This window comes from Puma concolor, chromosome C1 (genome assembly GCF_028749965.1).
Source record: "Puma concolor isolate L17-30 chromosome C1, mPumCon1.1.hap2, whole genome shotgun sequence".
Lineage (NCBI taxonomy): Eukaryota > Metazoa > Chordata > Mammalia > Carnivora > Felidae > Puma > Puma concolor.
In genome coordinates, this window is record NC_141674.1 from 147,321,001 (window position 1) to 147,335,064 (window position 14,064).

At 41.0% G+C, this 14,064-nt stretch overlaps 1 protein-coding gene across 5 annotated transcripts in view; it reads left to right on the forward strand.

Moving 5' to 3' along the window:
• Positions 1 to 14,064, forward strand: part of GPD2 (glycerol-3-phosphate dehydrogenase 2) — a 147,961-nt gene that overhangs the window by 39,467 nt on the left and 94,430 nt on the right. For all 5 annotated transcript variants that reach the window (XR_015255235.1, XM_086718638.1, XM_086718637.1 and 2 more), the window contains exon 2: positions 1,465 to 1,574. Coding sequence is in view for 4 of the 5 variants with exons in the window: in XM_086718638.1 (XP_086574764.1) it covers positions 1,473 to 1,574 (102 nt within the window). In the remaining variant the exon portion in view is untranslated. The remainder of the gene's footprint in view (positions 1 to 1,464; positions 1,575 to 14,064) is intronic.

Here is a 14,064-nt window from a genome sequence, read left to right on the forward strand (position 1 = left end):
TACCTGTAGAGCATAAGGTATGTTGTCCAGACAGGTCTGACCTCCACCCATTCAGGAAAGTAGGGTGGTGCCTTCCTGTAAGGTGTGGGTGTGCCAGCTACTATGGTGGATGAAAGTCTTAGATCAAATTGCTCACTATCAACTCTAAGAACTATTACTACCTCTTCTCCTTCTTCCTCTTCTTCTTCTCCTTCTTCCTCTTCTTCTTCTCCTTCTTCTTCTTCTCCTTCTTCTTTTTATGTGATCACACAGTGTTATCTTTTTTTTTTTTAGTTTAGCAAAATAAAAGCTGGCAAGAGTTGTTTTAGTGGAATTTTCATTTTTATGCCCTTTTTGTGTGTGTTGTTTCTGACAAAGTTAAAGTATATTGAAGCCCTCAAAAACACTTTAAAAAATTTCATGAGTCCCATGGCACAATATGTGTGTGTGTGTGTGTATATGTATATGTATATATGTACATACATATATATGTATTTCAAGGTGAGAAGAGAGTCAAGGAGCTAATGCAATATAAGACTTTATTCAGAAATATATAGTAAGCACGAAGACTGCTTCATATGAAGGGACTCCCCTTGAAATTGTGGTGCCATGCAACCTGGCTAGAAGAAAACTTTTTTTGTTAAGTTCCCATAGTGAAAGGAAATATGGCAATCACTAGCAATGATCTTCTGCCATTTTGTGAAAGGATCAGGCATGGTTTCCTTTCACTTAAAAAAAAATTTTTTTTTTTTAATTTTTATTTTAGAAGGAGAGAGAGAGCACAAGCCCAGGAAGGGGGGGTGGGGGGGAGAGAGAGAGAAAATCTTAAGCAGACTGTGCTCAGTGTGGAATCCTACACGGGGCTCAATCCTAAGACCCTGGGATCATGACCTGAGCCGAAATCAAGAGGAGGACACTCAACTGACTGAACCACCCAGGGGCCCCTCCATTGACTTTTTCTCTGTCAAGTGTAGACTCTTTTAGCGACAAGGACTGTGTTGGCTCTTGGCTCTAGTGAGAGCTTCCTTAGGAGGACAAAGCTCAGGAAGGGAGTCGTGCTGCAGTTTGAGTTAAAACCGTGCCAAAGAACCTGAAGTAAATGTGAAGCTCACTCTGGACTAGTGTCAGACTTCCCCCAGTTTTCCCTGTGGAGGGGATTAGCAGTGGAACAAATCTGCAAGTACAGATACACAATACCATTTCTTGTCACGGCTCTCTTGACTTTATGCTGTGTAAATATCCTCGGTTGTCTCTTAATTTGCTCTCCTCTTTAATTCCTGTTGGAAGGCCACTCTTACGTGGTCAGTTCCCCGGTCTCCTTTTTTTTGAGCGTTGTTTTTGGCCCATTATAACTTCCTTATTTTCTGTTTTGTTTTCTAGTTTAGCACAGTTTCAGAATTGCGAGTCTCTTTTTATTATGGGGATTGTTATCTAATAAAAATCCTAATTCACTTCTTTCTGTTTCCTTTTTGTTTTTCTTTGTAGGCTAAGAAATGGCATTTCAAAAGGCAGTGAAAGGGACTATTCTTGTTGGAGGAGGTGCTCTTGCAAGTGTTCTAGGCCTCTCTCAGTTTGCTCATTACAGAAGGAAACAAGTAAGTAATTATGCATGTATTGATTACAATATGAAACTTAAATCTGTTAAAGAACTACGTATGGGGCATGTGTATGTTAATGGTTTTTGTGTAGAAATTACGGTCTCAACTTGATCTGAAAGGCACTAATTTGGAACACTACCTTAATGGTCCATGAGAACTATGGTGTTATCTCATTTTTTAAAAAGTGAATTTCTCTATCAGAAAGCATTATATTATTTAGCCACTGTTGTGGCTCTTTGGTTTTAAAAGAGTGCCTCATTTCCAAGCCCCAGCCTTTGTTCATTTTAGGCTTTCCTTGTCCAATTCATCCAAATGTCTGGATACCTTCTATGTTCCTGCCAAAAGTTTGTCTTATTAGAAGGCAGGCAGGCATCTGAGACAGGAAATGGAAAAGAGTCTATACAAAGGGCCCAGCTTTGAATCTTGGTTTTACTCCTTAAAGGTTTTCTTACTTAGGTAGTATCACTTGATGTTAGATAAATTTTTTTTTTTTTCAACGTTTTTTATTTATTCTTGGGACAGAGAGAGACAGAGCATGAACGGGGGACGGGCAGAGAGAGAGGGAGACACAGAATCGGAAACAGGCTCCAGGCTCTGAGCCGTCAGCCCAGAGCCTGATGCGGGGCTCGAACTCACAGACCGCAAGATCGTGACCTGGCTGAAGTCGGACGCTTAACCAACTGCGCCACCCAGGCGCCCCGATGGTAGATAAAATTTTTAATGGGAGAAAGCCATGAAATGAGATTGGTGTGAAGTTTCCAAATAATTTGAAGGGCTCAGTTTATTTTAATTTTATTTAAAAAATGTTTTTTTTCCCTTTGCACTACAACTATGCCAAATTGATGCCAGGAAATAATTTTGATGACTGGTTTTGTTCCTTTTAGGCTTGAAATGCTGGTAGTCACCCTAGTAATTAGTATTAGTCTCCTATTCTCCCTTCCCCATGTCACCGGGGCATTTTATGATACCAGCTTGGTAGTGCCTTCTCGATTCAAAGATGAAGGTAAAGGAATTTGGGAAACTGTTTGCAGCCAGACTGTTAACTACTCATTTTTTGCATTTTTGCGAGAGCCTTGACACCATGGGTTGTCTTGCCCTTGTCTTTTTCTTTGTGTTCCAAGACAATGGAGCCCGCCACAGTCCTTAGAGTCCAGGTCCTGAATGAGAAATACTACTTTAAAAACACATATTAAGAAGAATCAACTTGGGGCACCTGGGTGGCTCAGTCGGTTGGGCGTCGACTTCGGCTCAGGTCATGATCTCGCGGTCCGTGAGTTGGAGCCCGCGTAGGGCTCTGTGCTGACAGCTCAGAGCCTGGAGGCTGTTTCAGATTGTGTCTCCCTCTCTCTCTGACCTTCCCCCATTCATGCTCTGTCTCTCTGTCTCAAAAATGAATAAACGTTAAAAAAAAAAAAAAAAAGAATCAACTTGTTGGCTTATAGTTAAAAACAAAACACAAAACAGACACATGCACAAAGGCTCATTTTTAGTGCTTCTTCCTAAAGACAGACAGAATTGAATAGGTTGTGTTAGTCTTTTTCATTCTTACCTGTGAGCACATTGCCCGTGAGGCTTCCCCAGGTGTATGCCTTGCGGGTATTATTGACTGACTTGCTAGGAAGCGCGTCTTCACTCATGGATCACGCCCGATGCGCTATTCCTTTAGTTTTCATTTTTTTACTTCTTTAAAGTTTATTTATTTATTTTGAGGGAGACAGAGGCAGCATGAGTGGGGGAGGGGTAGAAAGAGGGAGACAGAGAGAGGACAAAGCAGGCTCCATGCTGCCGGCGCAGAGCCAGATGCGGGGCTTGAACTTACGAAACCGTGAGACCATGACCTGAGCTGAAACCAAGAGTCAGATGCTTAACTGACCGAGCTACCCAGGTGCCCCCGATGCACTATTCCTTGCATGCAAGGAATGCCCCTCGGATGACTGCCCTGGCTAAGCTCATTACTGTCAACACACCCGACTTGGTGCTGTTTGTGGGGGAGGCCTTAGTAGGCAATGAGGCCGTGGACCAGCTGGGCAAATTCAACAGAGCCTTGGCTGACCATTCTATGGCTCAAACGCCTCGGCCCATTGATGGCATCGTCCTTACCAAATTTGATACCATTGATGACAAGGTGGGAGCTGCTATTTCTATGACCTACGTCACAAGCAAAGCCATTGTCTTTGTGGGCACTGGCCAGTCTCAACGCTGTGACCTACGCAGTCTCAACGCTAAGGCTGTGGTGGCTGCCCTCATGAAGGCTCAGTTGCCTCGGTTGCTTAAAAATAAGTGTGAAAAGATGCTGCTTCTGCTGAAGCTGTTTCAGAAGTGCAGTTCTGTTTGGGACATGGGCCTTAATGGATTGGGTTACTTCTGCCATCTTTACCAGGGCCATCTGAAATGACACTGGCAAATGCCAGCACCAGAGGTCACAATATCTAATATAATGTTGCCAAATTTGTACATGATTTATCTCTATAACCCACAGCAAGCATGTTCTACTTCAGAGTTTATAACTTAACTTTGTGCTTGGGTAATACTGTCTCATATGTTTTGTTTGTTTGCTTTTTCTTTTTTTTTAAATTTTTTAATGTTTATTTACTTTTGAGAGAGAGAAAGAGACAAGAGTACAAGTGGGGTAACGGCACAGAGGGAGGGAGACACAGAATCCGAAGCAGGCTCCAGGCTCTGAGCTGTCAGCACACAGCCCAAAGTGGGGCTCGAACTCACAAGCCACAAGATCATGACCTGAGTTGAAGTCAGACGCCTAACTGACTGAGCCACCCAGGTGCCCCTGTTTGTTTGCTTTTTCTTAATCTCACAGAGTGAACAGTCGATACTGCCTCTAATCAATCAAGGTAGGAGTGCATTTTAGTCAGTAAAATCAAGGCAAAACAAGGGTCTTTTGATTTCTGGGTCATTTTGCCATTTTCTCCTTCCTAAGTTAGACATCCTGACCACCCTAATAGCGAAATGAAACAGATACCAGCGGTTTCAAGTCATTTATAATTTTAATCTGACAAGTTCTTTTGAGAAGAATCACCATGGGCATATTCAATCAATGAGTTGCATGAGACTTTCACCCAAGCATGTGCATTCTTTTGTGGTGATTCCTGTCCCTTAAAGCCACTACTATGAGCATATTTTTGGGTAGCAGGTTGGTATGTAGCCCTAGGGATTAGGGAAAAAAAAAAAAGAGAGAGAGAGAGAGAGGGGAGGTGAGGGGGGAGGGGAGACAACTCATTTGAGCCACTGACATAAAATGACCAGGGGCCTCAGCTGTCCTTTCTCAGAAAATATCTGCCAATCAGAGCCATTCTGGGGGCTTTTCAATGGTCAAGAAAAAATCTGCCCCTTAATACCCATTATTTGGCTACATTGTGTAGAAGCTGTCTCCTTAAAAATGCTCCATTTTTCTGCAGAGCAATAAAATGCTTAAACTATGGGCTTGTGTTTTTATATTTTTTTCAGTCTTCTAAGATGATTCTAACTGATAAATTGTTCTCCTTTAAGAATAAGTTGGTGTTGAAAGTACAAGATACTGAAGTATAAGAAAGCCATCTGTCGAGTTCAAGTCCAGGCACATTTTGCTGGCATTCCCGCACCTACTGTTGTGTCTCCTCTGACTCCTAACTGGTGCTCATTTGATAGCTGGAGCACGAAGCTTCCTACCTTAAATACCCGTTCTGAAAACAAACGGGTTGACTGTAAAAGTTGGTCAATTGTTAAAGCACATTTGACTAAGACAGTGCTGTGTCTAAGTGTTTACGTGCCAGGCCAGCTCACACAAAGCCTTTGAAATCAATTCTACAGTTTAATTACCTTGTATTTGCGAGGGGGATAATAGAAGGAAAGCTCTTATACATTCAGTTTTTGTTTTTTTTTATTAAACAGAAAACACTATGAAATCAAATAGGATCTTGTTCACTTACCTTTTAGCCACTTGCTTGAATAAAAGCTATTGTAGGTGAGGAGATAGAGACCTTTGGGAGACTCTGGCATTTCTGGGGGCAAGTTGGGGGTTAGAGGTGATCGTAATGATTGTTTGGTCTCACTTCATAGTATGGTTTTCCCTCATATGAGCATATTGTGAAAATTTATATTTTGTTTTTCAGTGATCAGGTGTATCCATTGTTGACCCAAGGGAAGCCTAGAGACTTTTTTCCTTGTGAGATAAATAGATCAGAGTTAGAAGGGATGAATATCATGACTTAAGGAGATATCACTAATTATTACTATCATTATCATTATTATTATTATTATTATTATTATTTTCTTTTGAAGCTGGAGCAACCTAAGTTTTCCTATTCCAGTGAGGAAGCTGAGAGGGGAAAAGGGATGAATGATGGCTGACATTTTTTGACCGTGTATCCCTGCAGGAAAGGAGTTTTGTGGCCACAAATGGCATCCACTTTTCAGGCTCGCTTCAGTTACACATGTAGGGTTTTTTTTGAGTGGTCTTGAAGAGGCTTCCTATTCGTTTCATTTTCCTCCTTTTATTTCCTCATCCACAAATAGGTGATTAAGTTTCCGCAAAGTCTTGGTTTTCCTCTCCCCAGACCAGCTATATTCCAAGGACCAGGAGGCTGAGGAGTGGGTCTAAACCTCTTACCACTTGAATCCCCACCAGGGGTGCGGCAAGCAAGCACCTCTGCAGTGGTGTGCTGAGTTCTGAGAGCAAGTTATTTACCATTCACTATTTACTAGAGGTCTGTTTAATAATAAACTTTTGATTGGAAGGGACTTGGAAGACATCCAGTCTTCCTCTGGGGACAGGATGCTCTTCTAGTGATTCCTTTATCTCTAGTGAAGGGAAAGTGTTACTTCATGGGTGAGTCTCCTTTTCTAATTTCAAGCCAATGGGAGACCAGAATGGATGGAGAGGGGCATTGAAATTAGGAGAGAAGGCCTTGGGTACTTTCAGAGCCAGTAAACTTTAGCGAGGAGCGGAGGTAGAGTGTGTTAAAGTTGGGGTTGCATATGAGGGTTCCTCAGGGAGGTGGGAAGAAGGCGGGTGGCTGGGGAGAATGGGGCAAAAACAAGGTAGGTGTGCAAAGATTTGACTGAGGGTTGCCCCAGGCTTTTGCCTTTCATTATAGACCAAAGGAATTTTTGAAACTTTTTTTTTTTAAACTCAACGTTTATTTCATACCTTCTAGGTCTAACTGGAAACACTAGTGTGATGGTGTGGGCTTCTTTCTAACCCCAGTGGTGTGGTTGATGTAACAAAGATCTATTTAGGTCTGAGGTCTATTTAGGTCTGGGCCCTCTCACGTAATACATACTCAGTTTGTTCCTTCCATTACCCACTCTGAAGGTGTAGTGGGCTTTGTGAACCAGCTCTGAGGTGAGGCCTGAAAACCACTGAGAGCTTTCTCAAAGCCCGGATGCGAAAGTTTTCTTTTCTTTTTTTTCTTTTCTTTTTTTTTTTTTTTTTTCCTGTACCTTGCATAGGCAGGGAATGGGCTTCAGGGTATGGAAATCAAGGTCTCTTTTCAGTTTGAGGAATGATTGTATTGGAATCAGGGAACATAGAGATTCTCGTTGATTGAATTTCCTTCCATTCATGAGCGATATAACAAATGGGACGAGAGTACAATCTTGACAAAGATTGCCTGTATCCAACACTTAGCTCTACTGAAGAGCTAAGAGACTATGGACCTTAAGTTCTCTGGACCTCATTTTCCTTTGTCTGTAAAATAGGGAGAACAAAGGTACTTTCCTCCCAAGATTGTTGAAGAGCAATAAAGCCTGAAAGAGTTTCTGGAACATAGTAGGCTTTCAAAAAGTGTGAGCTAGTATTGGATTCCCGGGTGATACGAATATAAAGTGTGGCTGTAAGCAGCAGGAACGTTGTTCTTGTTACTGGCGGTCCTTGCATTCAGGGCTACCTTGTTAAGACTTCTGAGATCTGCAGCAATGGTATGTCCTTCCTCTGAGGTTGTAAGAGAATGGCTAGAAAGCAGGTGTACAAATACCTTCTGTTTTCTCTTTGCCTTGCTTCCTGATCTGACAATGAGCCAATAACCAGGTGGACAATCCCAGTTATTGACTTAAACTCTTTTTCTGTTTTCTGTTGTAAGGAATAAATTCCTTGAAGTTCCTGCTGTTTCTTCTCTTTTTTTTTTCCCCCTTAGGCTTTTTATGAGTTATGACAGGCTTGATTTATATGGCTGATATGTTTCTAAAAAGTTATGTGACTATAGCATTTTTGATAAATTAATTTTACATAGTACAATGCTATTTTTTGGAATTCTATGGTGAAACATATGAAAAACAATATTTTTAACAAGGTCCATTTTGGGGGGGGGAGGGAAGATTCTCTTGTATCATTTTAGCTTGAAGTGGAATGCAATTAGGCTTATTATTTTCCAAAGTCATTGATGTAGTACTAGTAATTATTGACAGGATCTTTATGCTTTGCAAAATAGCCTCTCACTGTGTAGGAGTTAGTAATTTATTATACTTGTGAATGGCTTACAAAATACTAGAATTCACTCTGCTATGTGCATGAATTAGGGGAACATGAAGAAATGATTGTGGTGATGGGTTACGTGAGTTGAATTACAGGTAAAACTATATTACCTCCATTGTTAGTATCATCAAAACTCAGAAGGAAAAATACATGCGCTAATGAGAGGCAAAGTGATGTATGAACAGTTAAAATCCATAGGAATTTTGAGCACATTTTTTTAATTCGTAATTTCGGTCTCTTCTCGATACATTATTTGTAAGAGATTCTAATAAAGCAGAGCCTTTTGACTTATATACCAGCCACTCCAAATATAAAAGATGGGATTGGAGAAGGAGTAAAAATAGAATGATCATCTCTAGTGAAAGTAAGATCAACTTTGGGACTTATTTTAATGGACCCCCCGATTGAACAGATATTTAGCTTCCTGAATTTGTCTGTTACACAAGTGTGGAGGGGTTTTGGTGAGCCTGTTCATGTGCACAGTTTATGCAAGTTTTCAGAACTCCTGTTTCTTCATAAAGTAGGTTAATGTCATTTAATCCTAGGTTTTCTTTTTCCTCCCTGCCAAGCACTAAGTCAGTGTATACAAGCCAGTGATCATGATACCTGTCATAAAGCAGGTCTTTAGTATCTGTCTAGTACTTTCCCTTCCCCTGATGTAGGATATGAACATATGAAACAGATCTAGCCCTATTAGGCATAGCAAGAATGCTGTAACACTAGATTTATTTACATAGCTGAGCTTTTGTTTGGCTTAATGTGGCTTCTATTAACTGCTGGAGAGAGAAGCTGGTAGAGGGTAGAGAAACATGAAGTTCAGATGAATATCTGTTGAAGAGAAATAAAAATCATAAGCAAATGCTGGTGAAGGATGTAGAGCAGTAGGTAGCCTCATCTATTGCTGGTGAGAATACAAAATGGTACAGCTATTTTGGAGGACAGTTTGGCAGTTTCTTACAAAACTAAACATATTCTTCCCGTATGATCCAGCAATCACTGTCATTGATATTTACCCAAAAGACTTGGAAAGTACGTTCACACAAAAACCTGCACAGAAGTGTGTCTAACAGCTTTATTCATAATTACTAAGACTTGGAAGCAAGCAAGATGTCCTTTAGTAGGTGAAGATCCAGATAAACAAACTGTGGTGCATCCAGACAATGGACTATTATTCAATACTAAAAAGAAATGAACTATTGTGCCACAAAGAGACATGGAAGAAAGAATGATAATGGAAGAGCTCAACTATGGAGTCTCCAAAACTATTGGAGTCAGTTAAAAGATCAGGGATTGCACCCAGGGTGTGTGGGGGAGATGAAAAGGCAGAACACAGAGGATTTTTAGGACAGTGAAACTACTTGGTATGATATTATAATGATGGATATATGTTATCATGTATTTGTACAACCCCATAAAATGTACAACATTAAGGGTGAACTCTTTTTTTTTTTTTTTTTTTTAGTTTTTAATTTTTTTTTTTTTTGAGACAGAGAGAGAGAGAGAGAGAGAGAGAGAGAGAATGAGCAGGGGAGGGGCAGAGACAGAGAGGGGGACAGAGGATCCAAAGCAGGCTCTGTGCTGACAACTGAGAACCCTACGTGGAACTCAAAATCACAAACCATAAGATCATGACCTGAGCACTCAGGCACCCCAAGAGTGAACTCTTAAGTAAACTGTCAACCTCGGGTGATTCTAATGTGTCGATGTAAGTTCATTCTTGGTTAAAAAAAAAAAAAAAAAAAAAAAAAAAAGCACCATTCTGGTGAATGTTGTTGATAAAGGCAAAGTATGTATGAGGGCAGAAGGTATATGGAAAACCCTTGGATCTTCTTCTCAATTTTGTTGTAATTGTAAAACTGCTGTACAGAATAAAGCCTATAAAATAAACAAACACACAGATAACATTTAAAATCATAAGCACAGTACTTAAGACGTGATGTCAGTTAAGAAATTTTGAATTATAAAAAATTCCACTCACATCACTTTTCAGTAGCATCTTTGGATGTAACAGTTTATTTACTTTTTGAGCATGCTTAATATCTTTAAGAATCTAACCTCAGTTATAAATATTCTTCTGGTTCCTAAGCTAAAGAGTATCTGTGGCTTTGAAATCAGTATAATCTTCCTAAGCAGTGATGTAGCTGAAATTATTACATGACACGTTTGCTATATGCTTACCAGATTGATCTTAACTTAGTCAATTCCAGCTACGAGACTTGTTTGTTCTAATAACCATCTCCAGAGGCATTTTCATGGGTTCATAAACAGCCTTTTTCTTAAAAAGATCTTACGGAGTTCTGTAATGGCAACTGTTCTTTAAACAGTCTTCATTTCTGTTGACTTTAATGTTTAGGTGGGGAACGATAGTGTTAGATACCGAATGAAAAATGCATATTAAGGAGGAGAATGGATTAGTGGTTAAGTAACAGGCTCCTTGGTCCTATCTGCCTGCTTAAAGAGCTGTGGCTTCAGCATTATATCAAATATAAAGGTAGAAATGTCTTTGCACTGTGGCTTAGTGGGGCTTGTGTTTGATGATCTGTCCTTCCAGCTTTATTTTTTCTTTTATTGTTTTAAAATATGATTTATTGTCAAAGTGACTAACATACAGTGTATGCAGTGTGCTCTTGGTTTTGGGGGTGGATTCCTGTGATTCATTGCTTACATACAACACCCAGTGCTCATCCCAACAAGTGCCCCCCTCAATGCCCATCACCCATTTTCCTCTCTGCCCGACCCCTCCATCCACCCTCAGTTTGTTCTCTGTATTTAAGAGTCTCTTATCATTTGCCTCCCACCCTCTCTGTTTGTAACTGTTTTTTCCCCTTCCCTTCCCCCATGGTCTTCTGTTAAGTTTCTCAGGATCCACATATGAGTGAAAACATATGGTATCTGTCTTTCTCTGATTGAGTTATTTCACTCAGCATAATACCCTCCAGTTCCATCCACATTGCTGCAAATGGCATGATTTCATTCTTTCTCATTGCCAAGTAGTATTCCATTGTATATATACACCACATCTTCTTTATCCATTCATCAGTTGATTGTCCTTCGAGCTTTATATGTACGGACTTATTTTTCTGTAAACGATGGGTCTTTATCCACGAGGGGAGTATTCTGAACTATGTATAGACTGTATGCAGGGTAGGTGAGTTGTGAATCTTGGGTTGTAATGCTAAACATATCTCATAGTTGTGTATTAATTTGAGCAAGCTAATGATGTAATAAACAACTGCCGTAGCTCACTGGGTTATCACCATGAGGGTTTATTTCTTCCTCATAGTACAGTACAGTGGAGATAGATGGGGGACCTACTTGTGGCAATCATTCAGAGATCTATGTGGCTCTGGCATATTATAGTACTTTTTGACCCACTGGATCATTTCCACCCAATGCTAAGGGAGGGTGGGAGGGAAATGCAATCCAGCAGTGTTCTCTGGAGGAAGAGAAAAAGTTTTAAGCATCTAGCCATTACATCTGTGTCCTGACTTTAGCTTCTAATTTGATTGACAAGCAAGCTGCATTTCTTTTGATGAGAGTTTTATTGTTAGAGTATAGGCCAAAGACTCTACCGTTCACTTGCTTCTCTTGTTGAGAACTCTGTGCATAGATTCCTGGAAGAACTGTTTTTCTCCTAGAAACACAACGAAATGTGTTGGGGTTGCCTCTGATAGCTAAAGCGTGATGAGGACTATGAGTACACTGTATCTTCCATAAGGCCAGTTTGAACTATTCTTACCTCCTCTATATGGTTAACCGTTTCTTCAGAGGCATGTTTCATCAGAGCACTAAAATTATGCAGACAGAGCTGGAAATGTTCTTTGAAGAGCATCCTATCATCTTCCTTATAATTTTGGTTTTTATTTAACACTTAGCTCTCAACACGGGGCCATGGCAATATCTCTGAGTTATAACTCACATCAGGCCTTCTAGGAGTTTGCAATGCTATTTTATTGCTGGCATACAAAATCAGCGAGGTTAACTGTACTGCTAGAGGTCACACAGTGAGTCAACGACTGAGCTATGATTAGCGTTGACAGCTGGTGAGCTTCTAGGCTGTTGCTAACTGAGCAACATTGACATTCATTCTGATTTGACTTTGCATTTCATTTTCAACTATTTATTCAGTTTGAGGCCTCTTTAAGAAACTTTTTAGGATATCGTGGAACTGAGGAAACTTTCTATAAATGCTTTGGGGAGAGTCCCTTCACTCCCTTTCCTTCTCCCCATCTTCTAGCTTAATAGTTAAATTATGTTTGTGTTAGGACAGCTTCCTCTAGGTAGAGTTTGGGCAGATTAAGAAGAAAATCGGCGATGTTGATTTTACTCGCTTCCCTTATTTTGCAATTTGTGGTTTTTCAACAAAGACATTCTTAGATCTAATTATATGCTTGTGAGTAGAAACTAGAAATGTTATAAAAAAGTGTATATTTGAAGAACTAATCCACAAGAGAAATGGAAAGTGTGCATCACGAATTTGACCCAGAACTATTTTGAACATCAAGGTAAAATGTAGCTGAGGGCCATCTGGGTTGTAAAGCTGAGAAATGATCATTTGTCTCATTGGGTCAGAGTTTTATTAACCTGAGAGGGATGGGGGAAGGATGAACCCCCTGTATCCACTTCCAGATGTATGTGTTGGGGAGGTTTTTAAGAAAAATTGCTATTTCATGGAACCCTGGATGTCAACTTGACTGCCCAGTGCAGCTGGCCACGGGCTAGGCAGACTCCCTAAGACTTCTGATTTCACTGATGGTCATTGACGGCTCCCTGCTCTATGGTGCCCAAGAGGCTGGTGGATCTAGGGACCCAGATAAGCTACACGTACAAAGAGAGCCTAGCACAGCTGAGGTCATGGAATATGGAGTCAAACTTGGGATCAAATTCTGATTCTCTCCATTACCTGCACAAGGAATAACTAACCTCACTTTCCTTAGTGGTCAAAGGATGCCTCTGTTCTGTGGTAATTGTTAGACCTGTAGAAGCTAGCTCATTAGAGTGTGAGGACCAGTAGCAGCCGGGCAGACCCCAGGACTGGCTCTTCCCCCTCTGTCCAGCCTAAGCCCAGGCTTTCTCTCCAGATCCTCTGGTTCTTAGCACAGCTGTTAGAATTGAAGAGCAGTATCAAGTTGAGACAACTCCAAATACATTTTTTCTGAAATATTTATTTGAAAACCAGTAACACATATCCCCCCAAAACCTCAGATCATGTAATCAGTTATGATGTGAGTTTACCTGAAGTAGATTCGGACAGAGCCAAAGGGTTTTCCGGCTTTTTCAGCTGTAAAAAAGTTATACAGCTTGAGGTGCCTGGGTGGCTCAGTCAGTTAAGCGTCTGATTTGATTTTGGCTCAGGTCGTGATCTCATGGTTCCTGAGTTTGAGCCCCCTGTTGGGCTGTGTGCTGATAGTGCTGAGCCTACTAGGGATTCGGGCTCACTCTCTCTCTGCCCCTTCCCCACTTGCTCTCTCTCTCTCTCTCTCTCTCTCTCTCAAAATAAATAAAAATAAACTTAAGAAAAAGTTTTGCAATTTAATAGTTTGGATATATCACGAGCTGTTCAGAGAGCTTCTCTGTGATATCTCAAATGAATGGCAGCCACTTAAAGGTGGGGTAGGGGCGCCTGGGTGGCGCAGTCGGTTAAGCGTCCGACTTCAGCCAGGTCACGATCTCGCGGTCCGCGAGTTCGAGCCCTGCGTCAGGCTCTGGGCTGATGGCTCGGAGCCTGGAGCCTGTTTCCGATTCTGTGTCTCCCTCTCTCTCTGCCCCTCCCCCGTTCATGCTCTGTCTCTGTCTGTCCCATAAATAAATAAAAACGTTGAAAAAAAATTAAAAAAAAAAAAAAAAGGCGGGGTAACACCTTGCAGGTGCACTACCACTCCCATCTCAGCCATCCCCAAAAGGAAGGACTTGTTTTTTCTTCTCTGGTCCCCAGTGGAGAGGACAGTCTACCCATTAGCAACTGTTCCCACAGAGTAATCATGAGTCCCTCACTGAGTATGCTCACAGGGAGAAATGCTG